The sequence below is a fragment of the Mesoplodon bidens genome, assembly GCF_964165515.1.
Source record: "Mesoplodon bidens genome assembly, chromosome: 3".
Classification (NCBI taxonomy): Eukaryota; Metazoa; Chordata; class Mammalia; order Artiodactyla; family Ziphiidae; genus Mesoplodon; species Mesoplodon bidens.
The window spans coordinates 95,119,255-95,140,972 of NC_138178.1; the positions used below are offsets into that span (position 1 = coordinate 95,119,255).

The following is a 21,718-nucleotide window of genomic DNA, read 5'->3' on the forward strand; positions in this document are numbered from 1 at the left end:
TTATCGAGCACCCTCTATGAGCCAGGCACCGTTGTAGGTGTTTAATATAAGTTCATTTGCTCTTCACAACCACACAGTGAAGTGGATACTATTATTATAGGTTGAGGAAATTGAAGCACGGAACAACAGTACAGCTGAATATACACAACTATAGGTTTCCATCAGATCCCTCCTGCGCTCTCTCACTCTCTCCCTCTGCTTGGGTTAGAGTATTTGCTTGTCTGTGCAACCGCGAACAGCCCAAGGGCCTCGGGGTCATTGCCTTCCCGGGACTGGAGGGGGCGCCCCAGAGCGCAGGCGCGGGGCGGGGCGGGCGGGCAGAGGGCGGAAGCAGGGATTGGGTGGAAGAGAGCTGAAACCTAATGGCGGAAGTCCCGCCCAGCCCGGGTGAAACTTCCGGCTCCAAAGGCTTGGGGCTTATGCTGACGGAGTGGAACCAGCAGCGCCAGTATGGTGCTGCTGGAGAGTGAGCAGGTATAGCCAGAGCTGGCCGGCTGAGGGACCGATACTGTTTGGGGCTTAGCTCGGGACCTCTGCCTCCTTCTGCGGGAGGGACTGGGACTTGACGAGGCGGGGGGCGGGGTGGGGTGGGGGTTGGAGTTGCCTAACGGGGCCGGGCTTCTTGTGTTCCAGTTCCTGACGGAGCTGACCAGGCTGTTCCAGAAGTGCCGGTTGTCGGGCAGCGTGTTCATCACCCTGAAGAAGTGTAAGCAGCTGTGGATGCAGCAAGGCCGGAAGGGAGCTGGGAGGCCGAGCGATGCCCCGGCCCGGGTGCCCAGTGACTGGGAGCCACAGGCAGAGTCTGTCTGCCGCGCGTCCCCGCCTTCCCGTACCTTCCTCCACCTGGTACTGGCACATTCAGGGCTGAGGGGCCGGAGAGTACCGGGGATTGTGGCTGGTGCGGCCCCCAGCACTTAGCCACCTAAGTCAGTTCCGGTTCCAGTGGGCCCCAAGCATGTCAGGGCTCGTATTTTTATCAAGGATCCCAAACCGCGCCATGATTAGTGAGATTTAGTCTGCTTTGATATTACAGTGTTCCCATCGTGGAAGTGGCAAGTAGGTTCCCAAAGTGTGGGCAAGGCGACTGTAATAGCAGATAATGTGGTTAACAGAACTAGATCAGTGGAGGTGGATTAGGTATCCTCTTGGAATCTTTCTCCTACTTTTTAACTCTTCGTCTACCTGTTAACCACATCTGTGGCTGTGTTCACCAGGATGTATTTTTCATGCAGATGATGGTCGAACTAAACCCATTCCAAGGAAGGGTTCTGTGGAGGGCTTTGAGCCCTCAGACAACAAGTGTCTGTTAAGAGCTACGGATGGGAAAAAGAAGATCAGCACTGTGGTGAGTTCGATTCCTAATACTCCTAATTTTGGAGTTTAAAGACTTGAATTTAACTTGAGGGGTATATCTGAACCAGTTTTTTTTTTTTTAAGTTATTAAATAAAGCCTAGTGTGTAGCTCCCCAGCTGTTGTGGGATCAGGGTCTTTTATTACCTTAGTAATAGAAAACTCAAAAGCAAAATTAAAACGAAGAAGGTAGAAACCAAACACTTGTTAGAAATAAAATTAGCATATTGGTCCTTACTCAGAGTAGCACTGTTAAGGAGCAATTGGCATATTTGATTCCTTATTCCTTTACTGTGCTGGGCCTTCAGTGAACAGTTTCTTGGTATCAGATGCTTTTACTTTTTTTTTTTTTTTTTTTTTGCGGTACGCGGGTCTCTCACTGTTGTGGCCTCTCCCGTTGCGGAGCACAGGCTCCGGACACGCAGGCTCAGCGGCCATGGCTCACGGGCCCAGCCGCTCCATGGCATGCGGGACCCTCCCGGACCGGGGCACGAACCCGCGTCCCCCGCATCTGCAGGCAGACCCTCAACCACTGCGCCACCAGGGAAGCCCCAGATGCTTTTACTTTTAAGCTGATTGTTCATTTATCTTTGTGGTTCATGTACCAAACATGTATTATATTAGGCTTTGTATTTGAGAGCATATGATTTAGTCAAGAGTCCTAGTATTATTCCCTTTCAAAGTGGAGGTTGAATATGGCAAAGCAAGAGACTGCTTGGATTCCAAATGAATACTTCTTTATTCTGCTGGGGCGGAACCAGACCTGCCCTCTAATCACATCAGCATAGGATATTCATGAGAATGTATGCCATAATTAGTTGATGTCTCACATTACCAGTTATCTTGAGAAGACTTTTACAGTAAAGCAAGCTTACGTGGCTTTTAAAAATAAAGTTGGGTGTCATGAAATACGGAAGACTAAGGAGTCTTCAGAGGTAGAATTTCTTTTGTTGTGGTAGTTTGCGTTTTGCTTAAATGGGCCTGAATTAATGGTAGGCTTAAAATAAGATGGGGAGGGAGTAATTTAAAAGTATCTTGCACAGGGCTTCCCTGGTGGCACAGTGGTTGAGAGTCCGCCTGCCGATGCAGGGGACACGGGTTCGTACCCCAGTCCAGGAAGATCCCACATGCTGTGGAGCGGCTGGGCCCGTGAGCCATGGCCGCTGAGCCTGCGCGTCTGGAGCCTGTGCTCCGCAACGGGAGAGGCCACGACAGTGAGAGGCCCGCGTACCGCAAAAAAAAAAAAAAAAAAAAAGTATCTTGCACAAAAGATTAAGTCCTTTGACGTCTCTCAGAACCCTGAGAAAAAGTCAGTGCCGTGTGTGTAAGAGATTTCAACAGAGGCAAGAGGCATAGCTTCTTAAGGAGCCCACTTCTGCCTCTTTCCCCTCTTGGTACAATTCTCAAAGTGCAGAGCTACTTTGCTTGTTCCTCAGGCAGAGGAAAGTGGAGTAGAAAAATAGCTTTTAGTGTGTTATGACCCCTGCAATTGGGAAGAAATATTTTTAAAGATTAGAATGTTGTCTTCACGAGGCTTTTGAGTTGTTATTGGGTGAGGCAGATGATTCCTATGTGGATAACAGGGGTGACGTTTTCCCCATTCTTTTCCAGGTAAGCTCCAAAGAAGTGAATAAGTTTCAGATGGTGAGTGTCTGGTGTTCTCTGTGTCTTGTTTCTCGGGGCAAGAGTCAGCATAATAATTAACACTGGCTTAAGATTGCTATTTAGGTTCACTGCTCTGCTGTGATGTTTTACCAGTAGTTTACAAGTAAAAGCTGCCAGGCTGTGAATTCTACTTTCAACACTGATATTGTCTTTTTTAGCTAGATTTTGTTGTATTAGGCTTCAGATATGCTCTATGTATAGTATAGCTGAATAAGAAGTTGCCTGTACTTTTCCATGTTTGCTTAAAAAAAAAAAGTAAAAAACATGCAACTCACTAGTGGGTGTTGCAGAAGCTGCTATAACGTGAGGGTGTTTTCCTTACACCACTTTCCTTAGGATACAAGTATCCCCATGGTATTATATGCTTTATCAGATAGGCTTTCTGATTTTGGCTACCCTAAATCCATTATGGAAGCACAGCAGATGCTCCACCAATTTGCAACTCTTCCTGCTAAGGTCATGCTCTGTGTCTTTTAGGCTTATTCAAACCTCTTGAGAGCTAACATGGATGGGCTGAAGAAGAGGGACAAAAAGAGCAAGAGTAAGAAGAGCAAAGCAGCGCAGTAAAGGGCACCAGATTTCCTGCTTTCACCAGTTAACCACTGAATTGCTATTTTTCCTTTGGTTTTTACTTTTGGCCACAAAGCTGGGTTTCTGATTCCCCTACAATAACTGTTTTCATGTGAGATTAGGGTCATTTTTGGATGGAAGAAGGGCTGTAGTGTTTACAGGGTAGTTACAAGAAGCCAGTTTATTTTATATCTGGCTAAGTGATCTGCGTTGTATGGTTGTATGTTTCTGGACAATAGTTTACAGTCTCTGTAGCCGTCTGTGAAGAGCACTGTATCATTAAACCTGTATTTATCAGTACTGACCATCTTTTATTCCTTTTCCCATCCCATAAAAAGTTTCTGGCAATAGCACTTCATTCTGGAATGACTGATTATGAATAGGCTTTAGGCCCTGTCTTATGAGTTACTGGAGTTGAAACCTGACAATTTTATAAAAAGTTGTGTTATTTCATGGGTATTTTTCCCAACTTGGCTGTATAATTTTATCATCATAGCTCCTTTAGCAAATTTGAATGAGGTCTCATAGCCAAATGAGAGTTTGCTTAACCAAACTAAGGATAAGCCTATTACAAAATCATCAAGAATAAAGATTCCGAGTTAATGATGATATTTGATTTCTTTATGCCCTTTATTTTGGACATTTTCATGTGCTCAGTATATAGGGCTGAGAAGAACAAGGCTGTTTACTTGTGTTCTAGCTCCACAAAACCTTTAGTGCTAATAGATTTGCAATTAAAAAACAATACATATACGAAAACATTTATTATATTCAAAAGATAAATTTATAATATATTACACATGAAAAAACCTACAAAGCTCAACTCTGTAGGACAGCTTCTTAGAACGTAAAGCTAATTTAAAACAATAAATGTACAACATTTTATAGTATAAGCTCCTGTTTGAACAATGTAATGATCATTCTTTAGGATTAAAATAAGATTCTGTAGTAGTCATCTCTGTAGCTATACAGGAACAGCACAGACACCCTGCAAAAGAAGGGAGAAGACAGGATCAGTATAATGGTAGAGAACAGGGTTGATAAATTATTTTTAGAACACTTAACTTTTTGTGTAATCAACAACAATACGGAAGGCCAGTCACTAAAAACATTACATAAGTTTTAGAGAAGCTGTGACTGGCAAGGGGCCACAATATAAGAGTCTATACAAGGAGCCCACCATTCACCTCACAGGCTTTGTTGTTTCCTTTTAAGTGGACGATAACATGAACAACTGGCAAGGGGACATAAAACAAAGTAGTCATACTTGTTTTCGTTCATTTAAATGTTTCTAGGAGTTACCTGGGTGATTAAAATTACAACTGGTGCAGAAAAAGCATTTGAAAAAAACTCATACCCATTCATAATTGTAAAAACAAAAAAACACCCTTCAGAAAATGAGTAATTAAAAAAAAATTATAACTGGGATAGCTGCTACTGGGGCCACTGCGTTTTGTTATTGACAGGATCATGACTGTGATTCACAGTCCTGATTACCAGTTGCAGTTCTAATGTAGCAACTTATTAGCCATCTAACCTCAACGTGACAATAAGATATTTGTCACTTTAAAACCCCTCCTTGGGAAAAAGACCCCCCAAACCAAAAAAACCCTCTTTGAGTTTTAACCCATGCTGAAACCTGCAATGCCCACGTGATAACTTACTTTTTTTCTACTTTGATGTTATAAATTTCATCACAGACTAATTTGAGGTATCTTTGCTTTGGCAGGCGTGACAGCAGCTGCTTCACAGTTGTGTTAAATGCCTGTTCATCAGCCTCCCACTAGGAAGACAATAGATAAGACTTAACAACAGATACTAGGGTTTATTCAAACTGTTTTTCTGGGTCACTGGTGAAATGTCAATGCCATTCCCCCCTTTGAGTATACTGAAGAGATCATTTACAGGGAGAGAGAACTAATGGGCAGACTGCTAGGGTTCTTCCTTTGAAGCACTGAGTTTCTTTACAAGACCAGTTTACTAGATCCAGACTAACAGTGCTGCAGCCCCAGTGTGCTCATGTGACTTTATACCAGTTATTTCTGCCAACTGTTGACTTTCTGTGAAATGGAGATACCACCTCTGATATATACCCATTTGAGTGGCTCATAAAGCAGTAAATTCCCAGTATCTGCTTATTTACCAGACAACAGAATACTAGTGGGGAGGGGAAACAGGGAAGGGGGAAGTCAGCTTATAAAAGAAGCTACAAGGATATATTCTACAGCACAGGGAATATAGCCAATATTTTATATAAATGGAGAATAACCTTTAAAAAAAAAAACCAAAACGTATTACGAGATGTTAGCTCTGGGGCAAAGTTCATTTTTCGTCTAACTTAATCTGTGACTAAACACTCTAGATAGACAAAAGCATTCTTTGGTATGACGTTGCAAAAATCACCTGTAGTTATTCTTACAGTTGAACATTCTTATAGCAAAGGTAAGTATTTACATTTTTTTAAAGTTCAATTAGGCTATTTGATAATAAGGGTATGTACCTGTTATAAAAAAAAAAGCATATGAAAAAAGACCTAAATTTAATTTTTATGAAAACATCTTCCATGTAGTTCTAGTTCTGCAAATGAGCTTCCCTAGCTGGAATGAAGGTTTGTAGAAGCGGCACAGTATAGTGGGTAAGAACATAGATTCCACTAGTCTGCCTAAGTTCATACCCTGGCTCTGCAACTTCCTAGTTAGGTGATTTGAGTAAGATATTTAACCTGTCTGCCTCCCATTCTCCATAAAACGTAAAATGATTCCATTTATCTGTAAAATGGGGATCTGTAAGAAGGTAACATACGTATCCCTTGGGGTTGTTGTGATTAAATGAGTTAATATTTGTAAAGTGCTTAGAACAAGGCCTGCCACAGCCTGACACACAGTAAAAGCACTAGGTGTTTGTTAAAATCATCTCTGAAATTTAAAAGAAAGTCACTAGAAAAGTGTGATTCCCTCAAAATTTGATTTAGTAATACATATGTCACATAAAAGGAACAATGTTACCAAATTCCTGGAACTGCCAGAAGAATACCTAATATCACTAAGAAAATAATGCCATTTTCAACTTTCTTTTGGCAAATCAACAGCTTCGGGATTTTAAAGGCCATAATGCAGAAGAGTTCATCTTGCTTACCTCTAATGATAGAAACTGTAAGATTGTTTCTTTGGGTAGATCCACCTGTTGATACACAAAAATGTACATCATGTCAGGGAACCTAGGCAGCACATACTGACTTGTGCCTATGGTGTCACTTTGGGTGGAGCAACGTGAATGGGATGCTCCCGTGCTTATTGAACTGGACAGTGATGCGATCTCAGCACTGGTGAACTAATACTCCCAGGCCCCACACATCACACCCCAAAGATTTGACACTGCTATCTGCAAAGGCCTGAAACATTTAGAAAAATGATGATTTTTGTGTTCAGTCCCCTTCCCCCTAATCTTTCAGAGGAAGAAACTAGGAGAAACGGGCCTGCATCCCAATGCTGCTAACACTGAGCAAAAAAAAAGCCCTGACCTCTGAGGAACCTACTTTGACAGTATGGACAAAAGCCATCCTCAAAAAGTTAAAGAAAGTGACTTACAGCCAAAATTTCAATTTCACTGCTTTTCTGATGCAAGTTAGCAAGGGAGGTCTGAAGTCGGGTTTGTACCTAAGAAGAACAAAGCATGTTAGAATTCAGAAGCTGTCAAACCAAGCCATCTTTCTTGCCATTTCATTTCTTATTCTAGGAAACAATCACAGGTGACAAACCAAAGCCTAGAAGGGATCCCAAGTATTATATAAGGACTTGCTCTTAATCCACCTCAGTAACATGAGTGTCTAGCCTATTATAATCTCAGGGGAAATGAGATTTTTATAGCCTATCTTGATAATTTGTTTACTAATCCACCTAGCTGCTTATTTCTTTATAATTTTGAAATGAACCTAATAAAAGCTCAGTAGTGTAAAATAGTGCATGTGGAAGCAGGGAGATTTTAGTATTAAGCTAAATTTAGAAAAAGGGGACAACGACAGCAATGAGAACATGGGACTGAAATATGGTAGAAAGATGAAAAACAAGTTTCTACCCATCATTCTGAGAAACAGCCAGGAATGCTAACAAAATGAGGTAACTCGATCTTTTGTATTTCAATCTAATTACATTCCTAAATAATGACTGCTCTCTTCATACCCTCTTCCCAAATGAGGCCAGTGTCTCACCTGTGCTCATTAGCCTTGTCTTGCACTTCCCTTCCCACTGTCCCTCCCATTTGGAACACCCTCATCTTCCCTCCCTGCCTATTTAAATCCTTCAGGGATCACCTCCATGAAGCCTTTCTTGATTATCCGTTCAAACACTGATCTTTGTCTCTCCCCCATGTCTGTAGCACACTCTAACGCTCATTCAGTGTACTTATTAATTCAGCATCCTACTACTGATCTTCTATTTTCCAACTATATAATGCATATGCTTCGGAGGTTATAAACTCTTCAAGGACTGGGGCCCTGTCACATTTTTTCTATTTTAACTGGCACTTAGCACAGAATCAGGCAAATAGCAGATATCAAAAACATGTATGCAGTGAGAAACCTGCCCCAAGTCTTGTGGTAGATCTCTTCTGCTTTATTTACAGCAAAAACAAACAAACCCCATCTGCTATTAGAGCCGGATCAGAAAGTTTTTGTTTGGATCCAGTAATTCTGACAACAGCTGCATCTAGGTGCCCACAGTGTACACTGACCCCTCTTTGGAGGACAAAGGGGGCAGAATCCTGGCACCAGAGATGCTGTGTTGATGGAATTTTCAGAAGTCACCAAGTTCAGGAAGTGGAAAGAAAAACATTTCCAGGAAACTGTTTCTTTTCCTCTCCTGTTCTCTTCCTCCTTTGTAGCTCACAGTAGAAAGCCAAGGAAACTCTGACCACATACCTGAGTTTCATACCGCCTCCTAGCGCTGGCTGACAGCTTCTCTGGGGCTACCACGCTCACAATGGGAAAAACTGTTGCTCCATGGATTTCAAACAAACCTGAAACAGACAGTTTTAGCCGTTATGGCCTCATCTGGTCCCACTTTCTATAACACACCACAGAGATGGCGGAGATGATTAGAATCCACTCGGGAGTGATTCTATGGACTGGATTGTGTCTGAGCTTTGTGTTCTATCTCTGCAACTGCCTGCACTGGACCAGAAGGAGTCCAGAACCCACCTAACCCCCAGTAGTTCTGACACTTCTGTCAAGATCACCAGCCTTCTCTCCTCAGGTGGGAGATGACAAAGGCACAGAGAGGCAGTATGAGCCAAACCTCATGAACCTAAGAAAAAAATCAAACAGTATTTCCCAAACTCGAATACTTCTTTAAATTCCTCAAAGCATTTGAAATCTGATGGTGGCACAAAGTCTGCTAACAGAAATGAACCCAGAAGACCCAATTCTGTTAAAAGCCAAGTATGTCTTCTCGTGGACTTCACTGGGACATGTCTTTTTCAGTCAGGTTGACAGATGTGGTGAAACTAAAGGCGTAACTATCACCACTGTTCCCTCTTGGCTTTCATGAAAACAAATGTATATAGTATCTTTCTCCAAGGCATTTCAAAATGCTTTTCTTCAATCTTCCATATGGGGAAAATGTATCTACATTTGACCTATATAATAAACTGAATCAAAGGAAGATTAAACCACTTGTAAAAATATGACAGAGATATATCAGGACCAAAAGAGTCACCAGGCTTCCCTGGTGGTGCAGTGGTTGAGAGTCTGCCTGCCAATGCAGGGGACACGGGTTCATGCCCCGGTCTGGGAAGATCCCACATGCCGCGGAGCGGCTGGGCCCATGAGCCATAGCCGCTGAGCCTGCGCGTCCGGAGCCTGTGCTCCGCGACGGGAGAGGTCACAGCAGTGAGAGGCCTGTGTACTGCAAAAAAAAAAAAAAAAAAGAGTCACCAAACTCCCAGTGGTTTTATCATTTTCTAGAATGTGGGTTTCAAAGTGATAAATTCCATTTGGTATAACTGTGTATATGTTACTTTAAGGGTATATTTCTGATGCAGTGAGTTAGCCACAGTCATAAGTATTTAGAGCAAACACATACATACACACGCACACACACACACACACAAACATTATGTTTAGGTTACAATTAGTAATTATACCTGAAGCATTAGAAAATGACCCCTTCAGATTTTGTACTGCAAGATTATCGGAAGCTTCTCTAAAAACAAGCAAACAAAAACAATTAGAATAAACAGTCATCAAGACAAAACAACACAGATAATTTACAGTGAGCTATACTTAGAGGGAAGCTTTTTTCTATTAAATATAAAAATATTTAATAAATATTGGTTATTGGTGGAGGAAAAACAAAAACAAAAAAATTTGCACTTAATTATGCTTTTGGTTAAGAGCAAATAAAAATTATCAAGGCCGTCACTTCAAATTAACATTCTAGAGACAACATTCTGATTTATTCAGCTGGGTGTGAAGTACTGGCTCAACATAAGAAGCTAATTTCAATGAAATATAATGGGTGTTCTTTCTGCTCCCCTCACAATACAAGGCAACATTAGCAATGCCCCGCCTTCATTATGGCAGCAACCTTGGTGATCACCCACAGGAGAACATTTAGTAAATGAGATTCTTTCAAAAGCTGTTGAATGGATGTTCTTTCAAAGACTGAATTAATTTATAGCCTTTGAGAGACATAATAGCACTCTATCTTGGGAAAACAGGGAAATAAACATTCACATGGAGGAAAGATTTTAAACCTTTCCCTGCTAAAACTAAATCCCATCTGGCCTGTTAAGCGTCTTAATGATGTTTGCCTGTACTATTACTAATAGTCACTCTTAATTAGTTGACTATTTTTTGTTTTTCCTTCTAAACCTCTGCCTTTGATTTGGATTCTTAATCCTAATACCTAGTGACTTCAAGAACATTATATTCTCTTAGAAAAAGCCTGATGGTGAATGTAGTCAAGCTAGGTGCATATGGGCAAGGTCAGGGGCTGGGGATGGAGAAGCAAGCAGGAACATTTATTTTATATAAGCCAGGATTTCTCTTTCTTGGCACTATTGACATTTTGGACCAGGTAATAACTCTTTGTTGGGGTGGGGGTGGGGGTCAAGTCCTCTGCACTACAGGATGTTTAACAGCATCCCTGGTCCCTGCTAGATTCCAGCAGCACCTCCTGTTTAACAACCAAAAATGCTGTCTTCAAACATGGGCAAATGTCCCCTGAGGGGCAAAACTCCTGCTGGTTGAGAATCACGGATATAAGCCAAAAGAAGTACAGTACTGTATTTTCTGATTATGAGCATAAATATAGGAGTTACAAATATATAGAAAAGCTTAAGAGAAATTAAGATCCCTTGTAATCCCACTAACCAGAAATAACTATAATTTAAAAATTTGGTCCATCATTCCACACATGCTTCTATGTATGGGCTATATATTTTGGTTGAAACAAAAATGGGATCATATCATACATCTTATTTGTGGACACCCTTCCTTGTAATAAACTCAGCTTTACCATAATAATCATTTTTAAAGGCTGCACAGTATTTCACTGTATTTACTGTAATTGGAACAGTCTTCTATAATATTGTGATATTATAAGTGAGATTCTCAAAGTGTGGTCCAGAGACCCCTGGAAGCCCCTGAGATCCTTTCACAGAGTATCTGCAACGTCAAAACTATTTTCGCAATAATCCTAAAATGTTAACTATCCTTTTTATTCTTATCCTCTCATTAATGTGTGATGGACTTTTCCAGAGACTACAGGATGTGTGATATCACAACAGACTGAATGCAGAAACAGACAAGACAATATAGTTTCTTCTACTAAAGCATTAGAGATTACAAAAATGTGAAACAATGCATTAACAATATCTGCAAAAATGTGAAACAATGCCACTCTTTCTTACTACATTTATTTTGTTTTGGAAAATAGTTATCTTCCATTAAAAAATGTTATGTAGGTTTGTATGTAATGAGTTTGTTATTTAAAATAAGTATTTTTAAAATGTTTACATTTTAATTTCTAACAGAAATTATTGATAGATATAATCCACATAAACAAAGCTCTTTGGGGTCCTCAAATAATTTTTAAGGGTATAAAGGGGTTCTGAAACCAAAAAGTTTGAGAACTGCTATTATAAACAGTGCCTTGATAGACATCTTTGTACATAGCCCTATGGAATAATTTTACTATAAATTCCTAAAGTGGAATTGCTGGGTCAAATTTTTTTTTTAAGTTTTAGTTTTTAGGCTTTTAACTTTGTTAAATTCCCATCCAGAGAGTTGAACCAATTTGCATTCCTATGATGAGTATGTGAGATCTTTTCCTAGAATATTATAATTTCCCAGAATATTAGATCTTTCAAAACCACTGACAAAACACCACTGAAATTCACTGATTAACAGACCAAATAAGATAATGGCAGATAGATTTTGATTCCTTAGGCTTTTCAAAATGATAAAAGTTTTTTTGACATGTTATGAAGGACAAACATTGAAAGTCAGTTATGACTAGTCTTACGTAGGGGGTCATATACTTAAACTGCTGAGTTATTCAGAAGCAATAGAATGGTTCAATAAAAGTTATCCTGACCCATCTTTATTTCCCAAAAGGATCAAACTGACTTTTAAAATAAATGTATGGTAATTCTAGATAGGCAGTTGCAGCTGGTTTTCTGGGCTTTTGTTTACTAAGTTACCTGATAGTCCTCTCATCACTGACTTTAGTCCTCAGCTTCTGCACAACATGGTCCACGAGATCAGACTCCAGCACACGTTTCTCTGTTTGCCTTTCCTTCTCAAAAGACTTAACCTTAAAAAGAATGAAACATCCATCATTTCTGAAGCCAACAGGCTGAAGAGTACTATAGTAAGTCTACTAAGTCAACAGTTTAGGTTGATGGCTCTTAACCAGGGGTGATTTTGCTCCCCACAGGACATCTGGCAATGATTAGAGACACCTGTGGTTGTGACAGCTGAGGGGGGCGCTACTGGCATCTAGTGGGTAGATGCTAGGGATGCTGCTAAACACCCTACAACGCACAAGACAGCAGCCCCACAAAGAAGTATCTAGCCCCAAATGTCAAAGTGTGGCTGCTGAGAAACCCTGGTCTAGATCAGAATAGCTTATTATAGATGACAGAATTTTAAAAAAAAAGAAAAAGGCCAAGACGAACCAGCTCCTATTTCATTTGATTCTTTCACATATTTTCCCTCTTAAACATCCTCGGGTCAGTCACCAAGGTTTCTACAACTCCTTGCCCCCTCCTTTCCAAACCCTGGTCCAGTCATCCCACTTTTACAGTGCCTATCTTGACATCTTCACTCCCATGGCCAACAACCTGCCTTGGCTTGGGATAGCCTGATATTCTGCCCTCAGCTACCCCATCTCCAATTTTCCCTCACTCCATTCCATGCTACATATTCCTGCAGGTGAATTTTTCTCATATACACCCTGATGTCCCCTTCTGTCCAAAAACATACACTGGCTCCCCGCTAACTGCTAAAACAAGTCCAAATTCCTTGGTTGGGCATTCTGGCTCTCCTTGATCTAGCTAGAACCATTCTCTCCTGCTGAAGTGCCCTTCTCCACAATCCTGCTTCACCCCAAATGGACTAATCAGGGTAATACCAGAAGAGTTCTCTGCTGGCCTGCCTCTATCTTTGGGACAATTCTACTGAAAGAACTACATTACCATTGCTATTCCTTTGCTTAAAAGGCCTTTTTAGCACGTACCTATATCCTGCCCATCCATGAGGGTCCAGCATTAATCCCACCTCCATTCTGAAGACTTCCCTGCTACCTCTGTAGTAACCTCTAAGGCTGATGAAACCTCAGAGAACTTTCTTGTTGGACTCTCATGGCATTGAGCATTTTCGAGCTCACAATTGTGCATGAATGTCTTCTGTTCCCTGCTGGATTATAGGCGCCTTGACAGCAGGACCTGTGGCTTAAATGTCCCTGCATCCACCGTGGCCCTAAATTCAATCCCTCCTATACTGTGAATGCTTAATAATGCACTTGCTAAGTGGGTGAATGAAGTGATGTCTTGCTCTTCAAATATGAAGATGATGCTATTGACCCACCACTAACAGAGGCAGAAGAGTCAAAAGAGCTGGATGGGCTGGAACAATGTACTGAAATGAACAACATCACATTTAACAGCGATAAATGTGAAGTCCTGTCATCAAGCCTCATTGTAGAAGGCTGGTCAGACATGGTGAGGACTGTGAAAAGGCCAGTGGGTTTTAGTTGATGATAAATTCAGGATGAGCCAAAAGAACTGCATGGTTGCTAAAGTTAGTTCACTTGTGGGCTGTATTAGAAGTATGTTATCTAGATTGAGGGAGGTCACAGACACTCCTCATTTAGTCAGAACATGCTTAGAGCACTCTGTAGAATTCTAGTATCACATTTAAGGACAGACATTGACAAAGTTAAGTGTGTCTAGAGGAGGTTAACTAGGAGGGTCAAGGATTTGGAAATCACATTATGAAGAATGGCTTAAGTAACTGGAATGTTTAAACCAGAAAAGAGGACACTTAAAGTGGCATGGCAGTGGTCTCCTAAAATTTATGTGATGGTAGTAAGAGAAGGAGGAAGAATTAGGTGTTTTTTTTTTTTTTGCGGGGTATGCGGGCCTCTCACTGTTGTGGCCTCTCCCATTGCGGAGCACAGGCTCTGGACGCACAGGCTCAGCGGCCATGGCTCACGGGCCTAGCTGCTCCATGGCATGTGGGATCTTCCCGGACTGGGGCACGAACCCGCGTCCCCTGCATCGGCAGGCAGACTCTCCACCACTGCGCCACCAGGGAAGCCCTAGACTTGTTATTTTGACCATTCTGGAGGGCAGAACTAGGACCAGTGAATGTAAATTTGGGGAAGCAGATTCTGATTCAAGTTTTTAAAATTTGCTAATCATTATAGCAGTGGGTTACGATGCTGGAATTATCCAGCAGAGGCTAGGCGATCATCTTTTGGTAATATTACAGGAACAATCACTGCTCTGGAAGGGGCTTGATCGGTAGGACTTAGGGTCATTTATGATTTTGTGACTAACAAGCAGACCAGTAGTGGGGACTTACAAATCTTCCCATGAAGAAGTAATTACTACAGCAACTGCCTTTCTACCTTAAACAACTAGAAAACCAGACAAAATATATAAACAATGTTTTTCAGACATTGGACAACAACCAGTGGAGGACTGTTATCCTGAGAGGAGGGAAACAAACAAAGTGAGTCTACAAGTGCCCCAGATTACTGTGTTGAGGAAGTCTGCAGATGGCAGGGCAGGGAGGAGGAAGCTAAACAGAGGCCAGGAGTCTTGCCGAGCTGGGGAGACTGCAGTTTAGGGAGGCCATGATGGCTAGAAACTGTGGGGCAGAGGACTGAAGAGGAGGGAGCTACACACAGAGAAAGAAAGATTTCTGAAGCTCTGCAGAGAAGTCCACTCACATCTTTGAAACAGAAGTGATGTGTGCATGGGTGAGAGGGAACTATCCAAGGCTGGGGAAACAACCAGCAGACATGAGTGGGCATAATAATTTCTGAAACCCACAGGGCCAGGAATAGTTCTTGTTCTTTGACCAGAGTAGAGAGACCCCATGACACATGGGGCCTCAGGCAGAATCCTCCAAAGGGCACTGCCTTTGGAGTGAGGCTAAATTAGACCTAGACTAAAGGCTGCCCGGGCCCTGCCCTAACAAAACTTAAAGTCAAGCCTAGAAAGGGTCAAACAGAGTCCAAGGATCTTAACTACATCCCAGAACAGAGTCCAGCAGTATTTACAGGAACATAAGAAAACCCAGCACCAAAAAATGTAAAATTCATAATGTCCAACAACCAACCAAAAATTACTGGGCATACAAAGTAGAAGGAAAATACAACTCATAACGAGGAGAAACATCAATAGACAGAAACAGACCAGAAATGTCAAGATGATGGAATTAAAAATGACTATTATAAATCTTATAAAGAATATAAAGGAAACAAGAACCATGATGAGGAGAGAAATGGAAGACATTAAAAAAAAGAGACACAAATGTAACTTGTACAGATGAAAAAACTACAATATCTGAAACAAGAAATGCCCTGTATGGGATTAATAGCAGATAAGATACTGCAGAAAACATGTGAATGATCCAGAATAAAGCATGGAGAGTGAGAAAAAAAAAACAAAACCCACCAAAAACAGAGCCTCAATGAGGTGTGGGGCAAGAGCCAATGATTAACATACTGTAATCAGAGTCCCAGAAGGAAAAGGGACAGAACAATATTTGAAGAAATAATGTCTGAAAAGTTTCCAAATTTGACGAAAACTATACATCTACAGTTCAAATCTACAGTTCTAATACCAAGTATTAGAACATAAAGAGTTGATCACACTGAGGCACATCATATTCAAATTGCAGTAAACCAGTGACAAAAGAAAATCTTAAAAAGGTGCCAGAAAATAAAAAGAAACATTATATACAGAGGATCAAAGCAGACTTTTAAACAGAAACTATCAGGTCAGAAAACAATAAAACCTGTGTTCAAAGTGCAAAAAGAAAAAAATGTGAATTGTGAATTCTATACACAGAAAAATTACCTCTCAAAAATGAAGGTAAAATGAAGACTTTCTCAGACCAGTAACAGTTGAGAGAATTCATTACCAGCACTAATCAGAAATATTAGGAAATTCTTCAGGCATAGAGAAAATGAAATCAGAATGATATCTGGCTGAACACAAAGGAATAAACAGTTCTAGAAATGGTAAATATAAAGGACACTCCTCCCTTATTTTAAAACCTCTTTAAAATTGACTAATTAAACGCAAAATACTTACAACGTACTATGAAATTAATAACATATGTAGAAAAATATTGGCAACAATAGCACAAAGGATGAGAGAGGGGAAATGGAAACATTGTTTTAAGGTTCTTACAACAATATATGAAGGCATATAATATTTTTGAAGGTAGAATGTGATATGTTAAAAACGTATACAGGGGCTTCCCTGATGGCGCAGTGGTTGAGAATCTGCCTGCTAATGCAGGGGACACGGGTTCGAGCCCTGGTCTGGGAAGACCCCACATGCCGCGGAGCAACTGGGCCCGCGAGCCACAATTACTGAGCCTGCGCGTCTGGAGCATGTGCTCCGCAACAAGAGAGGCCGCGATAGTGAGAGGCCCATGTACCGCAATGAAGAGTGGCCCCCACTTGCCACAACTAGAGAAAGCCCTCGCACAGAAATGAAGACCCAACACAGCCAAAAATAAATAAATAAATAAAAACGTATACTATAAACCCTAGAGAAGTTTCTAAAAAAAAACCCACCAAAAATAAGAGTTATAGTTAATAAACTAATAGTAGAGATAAAATGGAATAAAAGCTATTCAATCTAAAAAGAAGGCACGAAAAGAAAAAAATGGAAAAAAAGAACATTTGGAACAAACAGAAAACAAATAGTAAAATGGCAGATTTAAACCCAACCATTTCAATAATTGCACCTAGTATTAATGGTCTAACCACTTCAATTAAAAGGCAGGGATTGTCAGAGTGGATACAAAGCAAACTTCAGTTATGACTGTCTCTAAATCCAAATTTAGCAGATTGAAGTAAAAAAAAGAATGGAAATCAATAAAATAGGAAACGAATGAACAAAAATTAGAGAAAAATCAATGACATCAAAAGCTAGTTTTCTGAAAAGACAAAATTGATAAATCTCTAGCCAGAGTGATCAGGGGAGAAAAAGGGAAGACATAAATTACCAATATCAGGAATGAAAGAGGGGATATCACTATAGATCCTACAGATAGTGAAAGGGAATATCTGAAAACTTAGGTGAAATGGAAACATTCTGAGAAAGATACAAACTACCAAAACTCATTTAAGGAGAAAGAGGCAATCTGATAGCTCTTTATCTAGGCCCCTGTGGTTTTACCAAATATTTGAGAAACTCTACCAAATATTTGAGGATGAAATAATACCGATTCTACACAAAGTTATCCAGAGAACAGAAGATCCTACTAATTTATGAAGCCAACATCACTCTGCTATAAAAACCAGACAAAGACGTTATTGGAGAAAAACAAAGGGAAAATATGTTGATTTTTTCTTCCTTTAAAAATAGAAATAAAGGTTATGAGGTGATATATTTATGAGCATTTTTATTTATTTATTTTTGATTGGGTATTTTTTTTTAACATCTTTATTGGAGTATAACTGCTTTACAATGGTGTATTAGTTTCTGCTGTACAACAAAGTGAATCAGCTATATGTATACATATATCCCCATATCCCCTCCCTTTTGCATCTCCCTCCCACCCTCCCTATCCCACCCCTCTAGGTGGTCACAAAGCACTGAGCTGACCTCCCTGTGCGATGAGGCTGCTTCCCACTAGCTATCTGTTTTACATTTGATAGTGTATATATGTCCATGCCACTCTCTCACTTCGTCCCAGCTTACCCTTCCCCCTCTCCGTGTCCTCAAGTCCATTCTCTACATCTGCGTCTTTATTCCTGTCCTGCCCCTAGATTCGTCAGAGCCTCTTTTTTTTTTTCTTTTTTAGATTCCATATATATGTGTTAGCACACGGTATCTGTCTTTCTCTTTCTGACTTACTTCCCTCTGTATGACAGACTCTAGGTCCATCCACCTCACTACAAATAGCTCAGTTTCGTTTCTTTTTATGGCTGAGTAATATTCCATTGTATATATGTGCCACATCTTCTTTATCCATTCATCTGTCAATGGACACTTAGGTTGTTTCCATGTCCTGGCTATTGTAAACAGTGCTGCAATGAACATTGTGGTACATGACTCTTTTTGAATTACGGTTTTCTCAGGGTATATGCCCAGTAGTGGGATGAGCATTTTTAGTTAAATGCAACATAGTAGAATTGGTTAGGAAGTAGCCAGAGGATATGCCAACCAGCAGGTATCAGCTATAGTTATTATTTTCTTAGATGGTCAAAGGGAACAAGGGGAAAAAAGTAGGGAAAAAAACTAGCCATAGTTTTTTAATTTTTATTTTTTTTTGAGTTCAAAGAAAAGTGTTTAGATTCAGATTCTCTCTTCCTTATTTTACACACTTTCTCCAAAAACACGCCTAGCAATTCAAAAGGAGAATGAAATAATGTATTTCCACCCCACAACCAAGGGCAGGACCTCAGTGGGAAGGTTGGGTGCTCCACGGTTAATACTGTTTGGGAAATTTGACTGTTGAATTGTGAAAGATTTCCTCTGGTCTTTACCTTGACATGGTTTCCTTCTTTATCTGAGACAAGAGCCACATAGGTGATTTCATGATGTCTGCAGTACTCCTGTAATTCCTCTTGGGACTGAAACAAATAAACACAGAGCAGCTAGAACAGCTTCAAGTAATTAATGAGAATGAAAACACTGAAGAATGAAAACACTGTGTTCAGTGGATTCTCAAAGTGAGAAACTAAACATGCTGATTTCAGCGTTTATATAAATATTAAATATTTAAATATTAAGCAAGAAGAGTACAGAATTCAAAGGAGGAATAGACTTCCTTTGCTTTCCTTGCTTTCACTATTGTTCTAAGGGGCCATGCCATTCAATGTGGTCAGGACACAGTAAGAGGTTTTCAGAAGCTTCACATCTTGATAGAAGGTGCCCCAAATTACACACACACACACAGAGTGAAAAGGCCTTTGGGGAAAGCAAAGGCAACAAAAGAAATAGTAGAAGGTGAAAAGCAGAACTGAAGCATAAAGCAAAGAAGCATCAGAGCAGAGAAGACTGCAGGGGATGCCTCTGTGCAGGGCTGAAGTCACCGTTACTGAGCTTATAATTTTACTTTAGGACAGAACACTTCTCTAACAATTTATGAAACAAGTAAACAAATGGCATAGGATACTGCTCTGTCAAATGACTATAATTTATTGCTCAGCATACTTCTGATATCAATTTTTACGTAACACACACAAAAATGGACAGCAGCAGCTCTTGGCAGCTAATGTGGAAGAAGCAGGTGGGAGGGTGGGGTTCTGTTTCCCTGGGCATCTCTTCACTCTCTGGGGCACCACGAGTGTGGGTGAACGTGTGTACAACTCGGAGGACCACCTGGAAGTGCAGCCCCTTCTGTGATCTGCTTGTACAGAAGTTAGTCATCTAAAGGCCCCCCTTTCTAGAGGGTAGGCAGGTGCTCAGTGGTGCCATTTTCCTCACTCTGGGTGTGGAACCCAGAGCAAGTGTTAGGCCTGCTGTGGGAGGTCTGAAGATATAAAGCTACAAACACACTAAACACAGAATGCCTTTGGGAAGTGTGCTAGGCTAGATAATGGCCCCACAAAGATGTCCACATCCTAATCCCTGGGAACCTGTGACTATGTTACCTTATATGGTAAAAGGGACTTTGCAGATTGATTAAAGTTAAAGATCTTGAGATGGGGAGATTCTCCTGGATTATCCGGATGGGCCCAGTATAATCACAAGGGTCCTGGTAAAAGGGAGACGGGAGGATCAGTTAGAGATGGAAGGACAGAAGCATAGCGTAGAGAGGAAAGAAGATGCTACCCTGCTGAGTTTGAAGATGGAGGAAGGGGCCATGAGCAGGAATGCAGGAGGCTTCTAGGAGCTGGAAAAGGCAAGGAAGTGGATTCTCCTCCTAAAGGCTTCAGGAGGAACCAGCCTTATCAGACACCTTGATTTTAACCCAGTGAAACTGATTTCAGCCTTCTGAATTCCAGAAATATAAGATAATAAATAAGTATTGTTTTAGACCACTAAGTTTATGGTAATTTGTTACGGCAACAATCAGAAACTCATAGAGGAGGCAACTGAAACCACAGAGATAAAGAGTTTGGCAGAAACTAAAGCCGTAGAGGGTGATTTGCTATTGAAGCCACGACTATGTGCACTCCACTCACAGATGCTTTTTGTCTCATTACCTGTGACCAGTCATACATGATTTCTGCTGTGATTCCCGCTGACCAGAGTTTCTGGGTTAGGTTGATGGCCCTGGACATGGACATCTGGCCAACACTTACAACGAGGAGGTCACAAGAGCTTACTGTAACCTGTATCAGAAACAGAGTGATTACATTTAGAGGAGGGAGACTGTGGGCATATATGTGACACCAAGGAGGCAGCGCTCATGTGAAAACAGGCATCTTAAAATTGTGTACAGCGACATAAATGCAAAAGTCTTCGCTTTTCAAATGACATGGTTAAAAAAAAAGACACAGTCAAAAAACTTTTATATTAGTCTTTTAAGATAAGGTAGTTGAAATTATTTCTAAATCATCAGAAAGACATTCTTTTTCTCTGGGAAAACTAATCTTGCCTGAAACATAGGGAAAAAACCATTTCTAGCTTTGTAGAGTACAGCAGTATTTATGAACAAAGGGCTTTGATATGAGTCTGCTAACAAGTGTGGTATCTCACATTTACATAGCATATTTCAGATGAGGAGAGTAAGGCTAGTGGACTAAGGTCCCCCAGCTAAAAGCAGAGGCTAAGTACTCACACCAAGATTTAGGCTTGTCTCTCATGGCAAAGGTGATCTCCCAAAACCTCAGTCTATAGCTACCACATCTGAGGCTCCATGTGTATGACTACAAAATGAAAGACATCTCAAAGCACACTGGGAAGCAAAGCTGGAACTTACAGGTTCTTCCATGTTGAGGACAGCAGCAGTTATCTTGTCTATGGCTATGCTGACCCCAATGGCAGTAGGAACTGGCCCCAGAGCCTGTGGTCCTCTAAACAGGGGAATCTGTGGAGAGAGACATACAGCTCTGGTTATGAAATGGAGATGAAAGTGTGATTATAGGAAAAGCAATGATTTGCACTCTAACAGCAACTTATCAAAGGGTTCAACAAAATAAAGTGTGTGTATGTGTGTGTGTGTGTGTGTGTGTGTGAGCAAGGGAGAAGAGCAAGCACACATGTCACTTCATGAATGTTGATGAATGTTGCATCTAGCTCTGCACTGTTCAATCTGGCAGCCACTAACCACATGGGGCTTGAGCATTTCAAATGTCTAATCCGAATTCACATGTGCTGTATATGTAAAACACACTGGTTGCAAAGACTCAGAATGGAAAAGAATGTAACTTAGCTCCTTAATAATTTTTAAATGTTTGATTATACGTTGAAATAGTATTTGGGGTATAC

General features: G+C 40.8%; 2 protein-coding genes across 4 annotated transcripts in view; one reads left to right on the forward strand and one right to left on the reverse strand.

The window, feature by feature from the left end:
• The first annotated feature begins 390 nt into the window (after positions 1-390).
• SRP14 (signal recognition particle 14) lies at positions 391-4,197 on the forward strand. 2 transcript variants are annotated; one of them, XM_081230200.1, is made up of 5 exons: positions 391-474; positions 634-706; positions 1,233-1,345; positions 2,963-2,995; positions 3,494-4,197. In XM_081230200.1, the coding sequence occupies exons 1-5, from the start codon at positions 451-453 to the stop codon at positions 3,581-3,583; spliced, it is 333 nt and encodes a 110-aa protein (XP_081086326.1). In that variant the 5' UTR covers positions 391-450; the 3' UTR covers positions 3,584-4,197. The 2 variants fall into 2 exon arrangements, with proteins under 2 accessions (XP_081086326.1, XP_081086327.1); XM_081230201.1 differs by lacking the exons at positions 2,963-2,995; positions 3,494-4,197 and having other exon boundaries at positions 634-846; positions 1,233-1,320.
• Positions 4,198-4,335: 138 nt separating this feature from the next.
• EIF2AK4 (eukaryotic translation initiation factor 2 alpha kinase 4) overlaps positions 4,336-21,718 on the reverse strand; it is a 112,630-nt gene continuing 95,247 nt past the window's right edge. For both annotated transcript variants that reach the window (XM_081230198.1, XM_081230199.1), the window contains 10 exons: positions 21,210-21,317; positions 20,491-20,619; positions 18,826-18,912; positions 12,287-12,399; positions 9,725-9,783; positions 8,502-8,599; positions 7,174-7,242; positions 6,722-6,766; positions 5,251-5,369; positions 4,336-4,574 (listed from right to left, as the gene is read on the reverse strand). In XM_081230198.1, the coding sequence (XP_081086324.1) occupies positions 4,517-4,574; positions 5,251-5,369; positions 6,722-6,766; positions 7,174-7,242; positions 8,502-8,599; positions 9,725-9,783; positions 12,287-12,399; positions 18,826-18,912; positions 20,491-20,619; positions 21,210-21,317 (885 nt within the window). In that variant the 3' untranslated portion in view covers positions 4,336-4,516. The remainder of the gene's footprint in view (positions 4,575-5,250; positions 5,370-6,721; positions 6,767-7,173; positions 7,243-8,501; positions 8,600-9,724; positions 9,784-12,286; positions 12,400-18,825; positions 18,913-20,490; positions 20,620-21,209; positions 21,318-21,718) is intronic.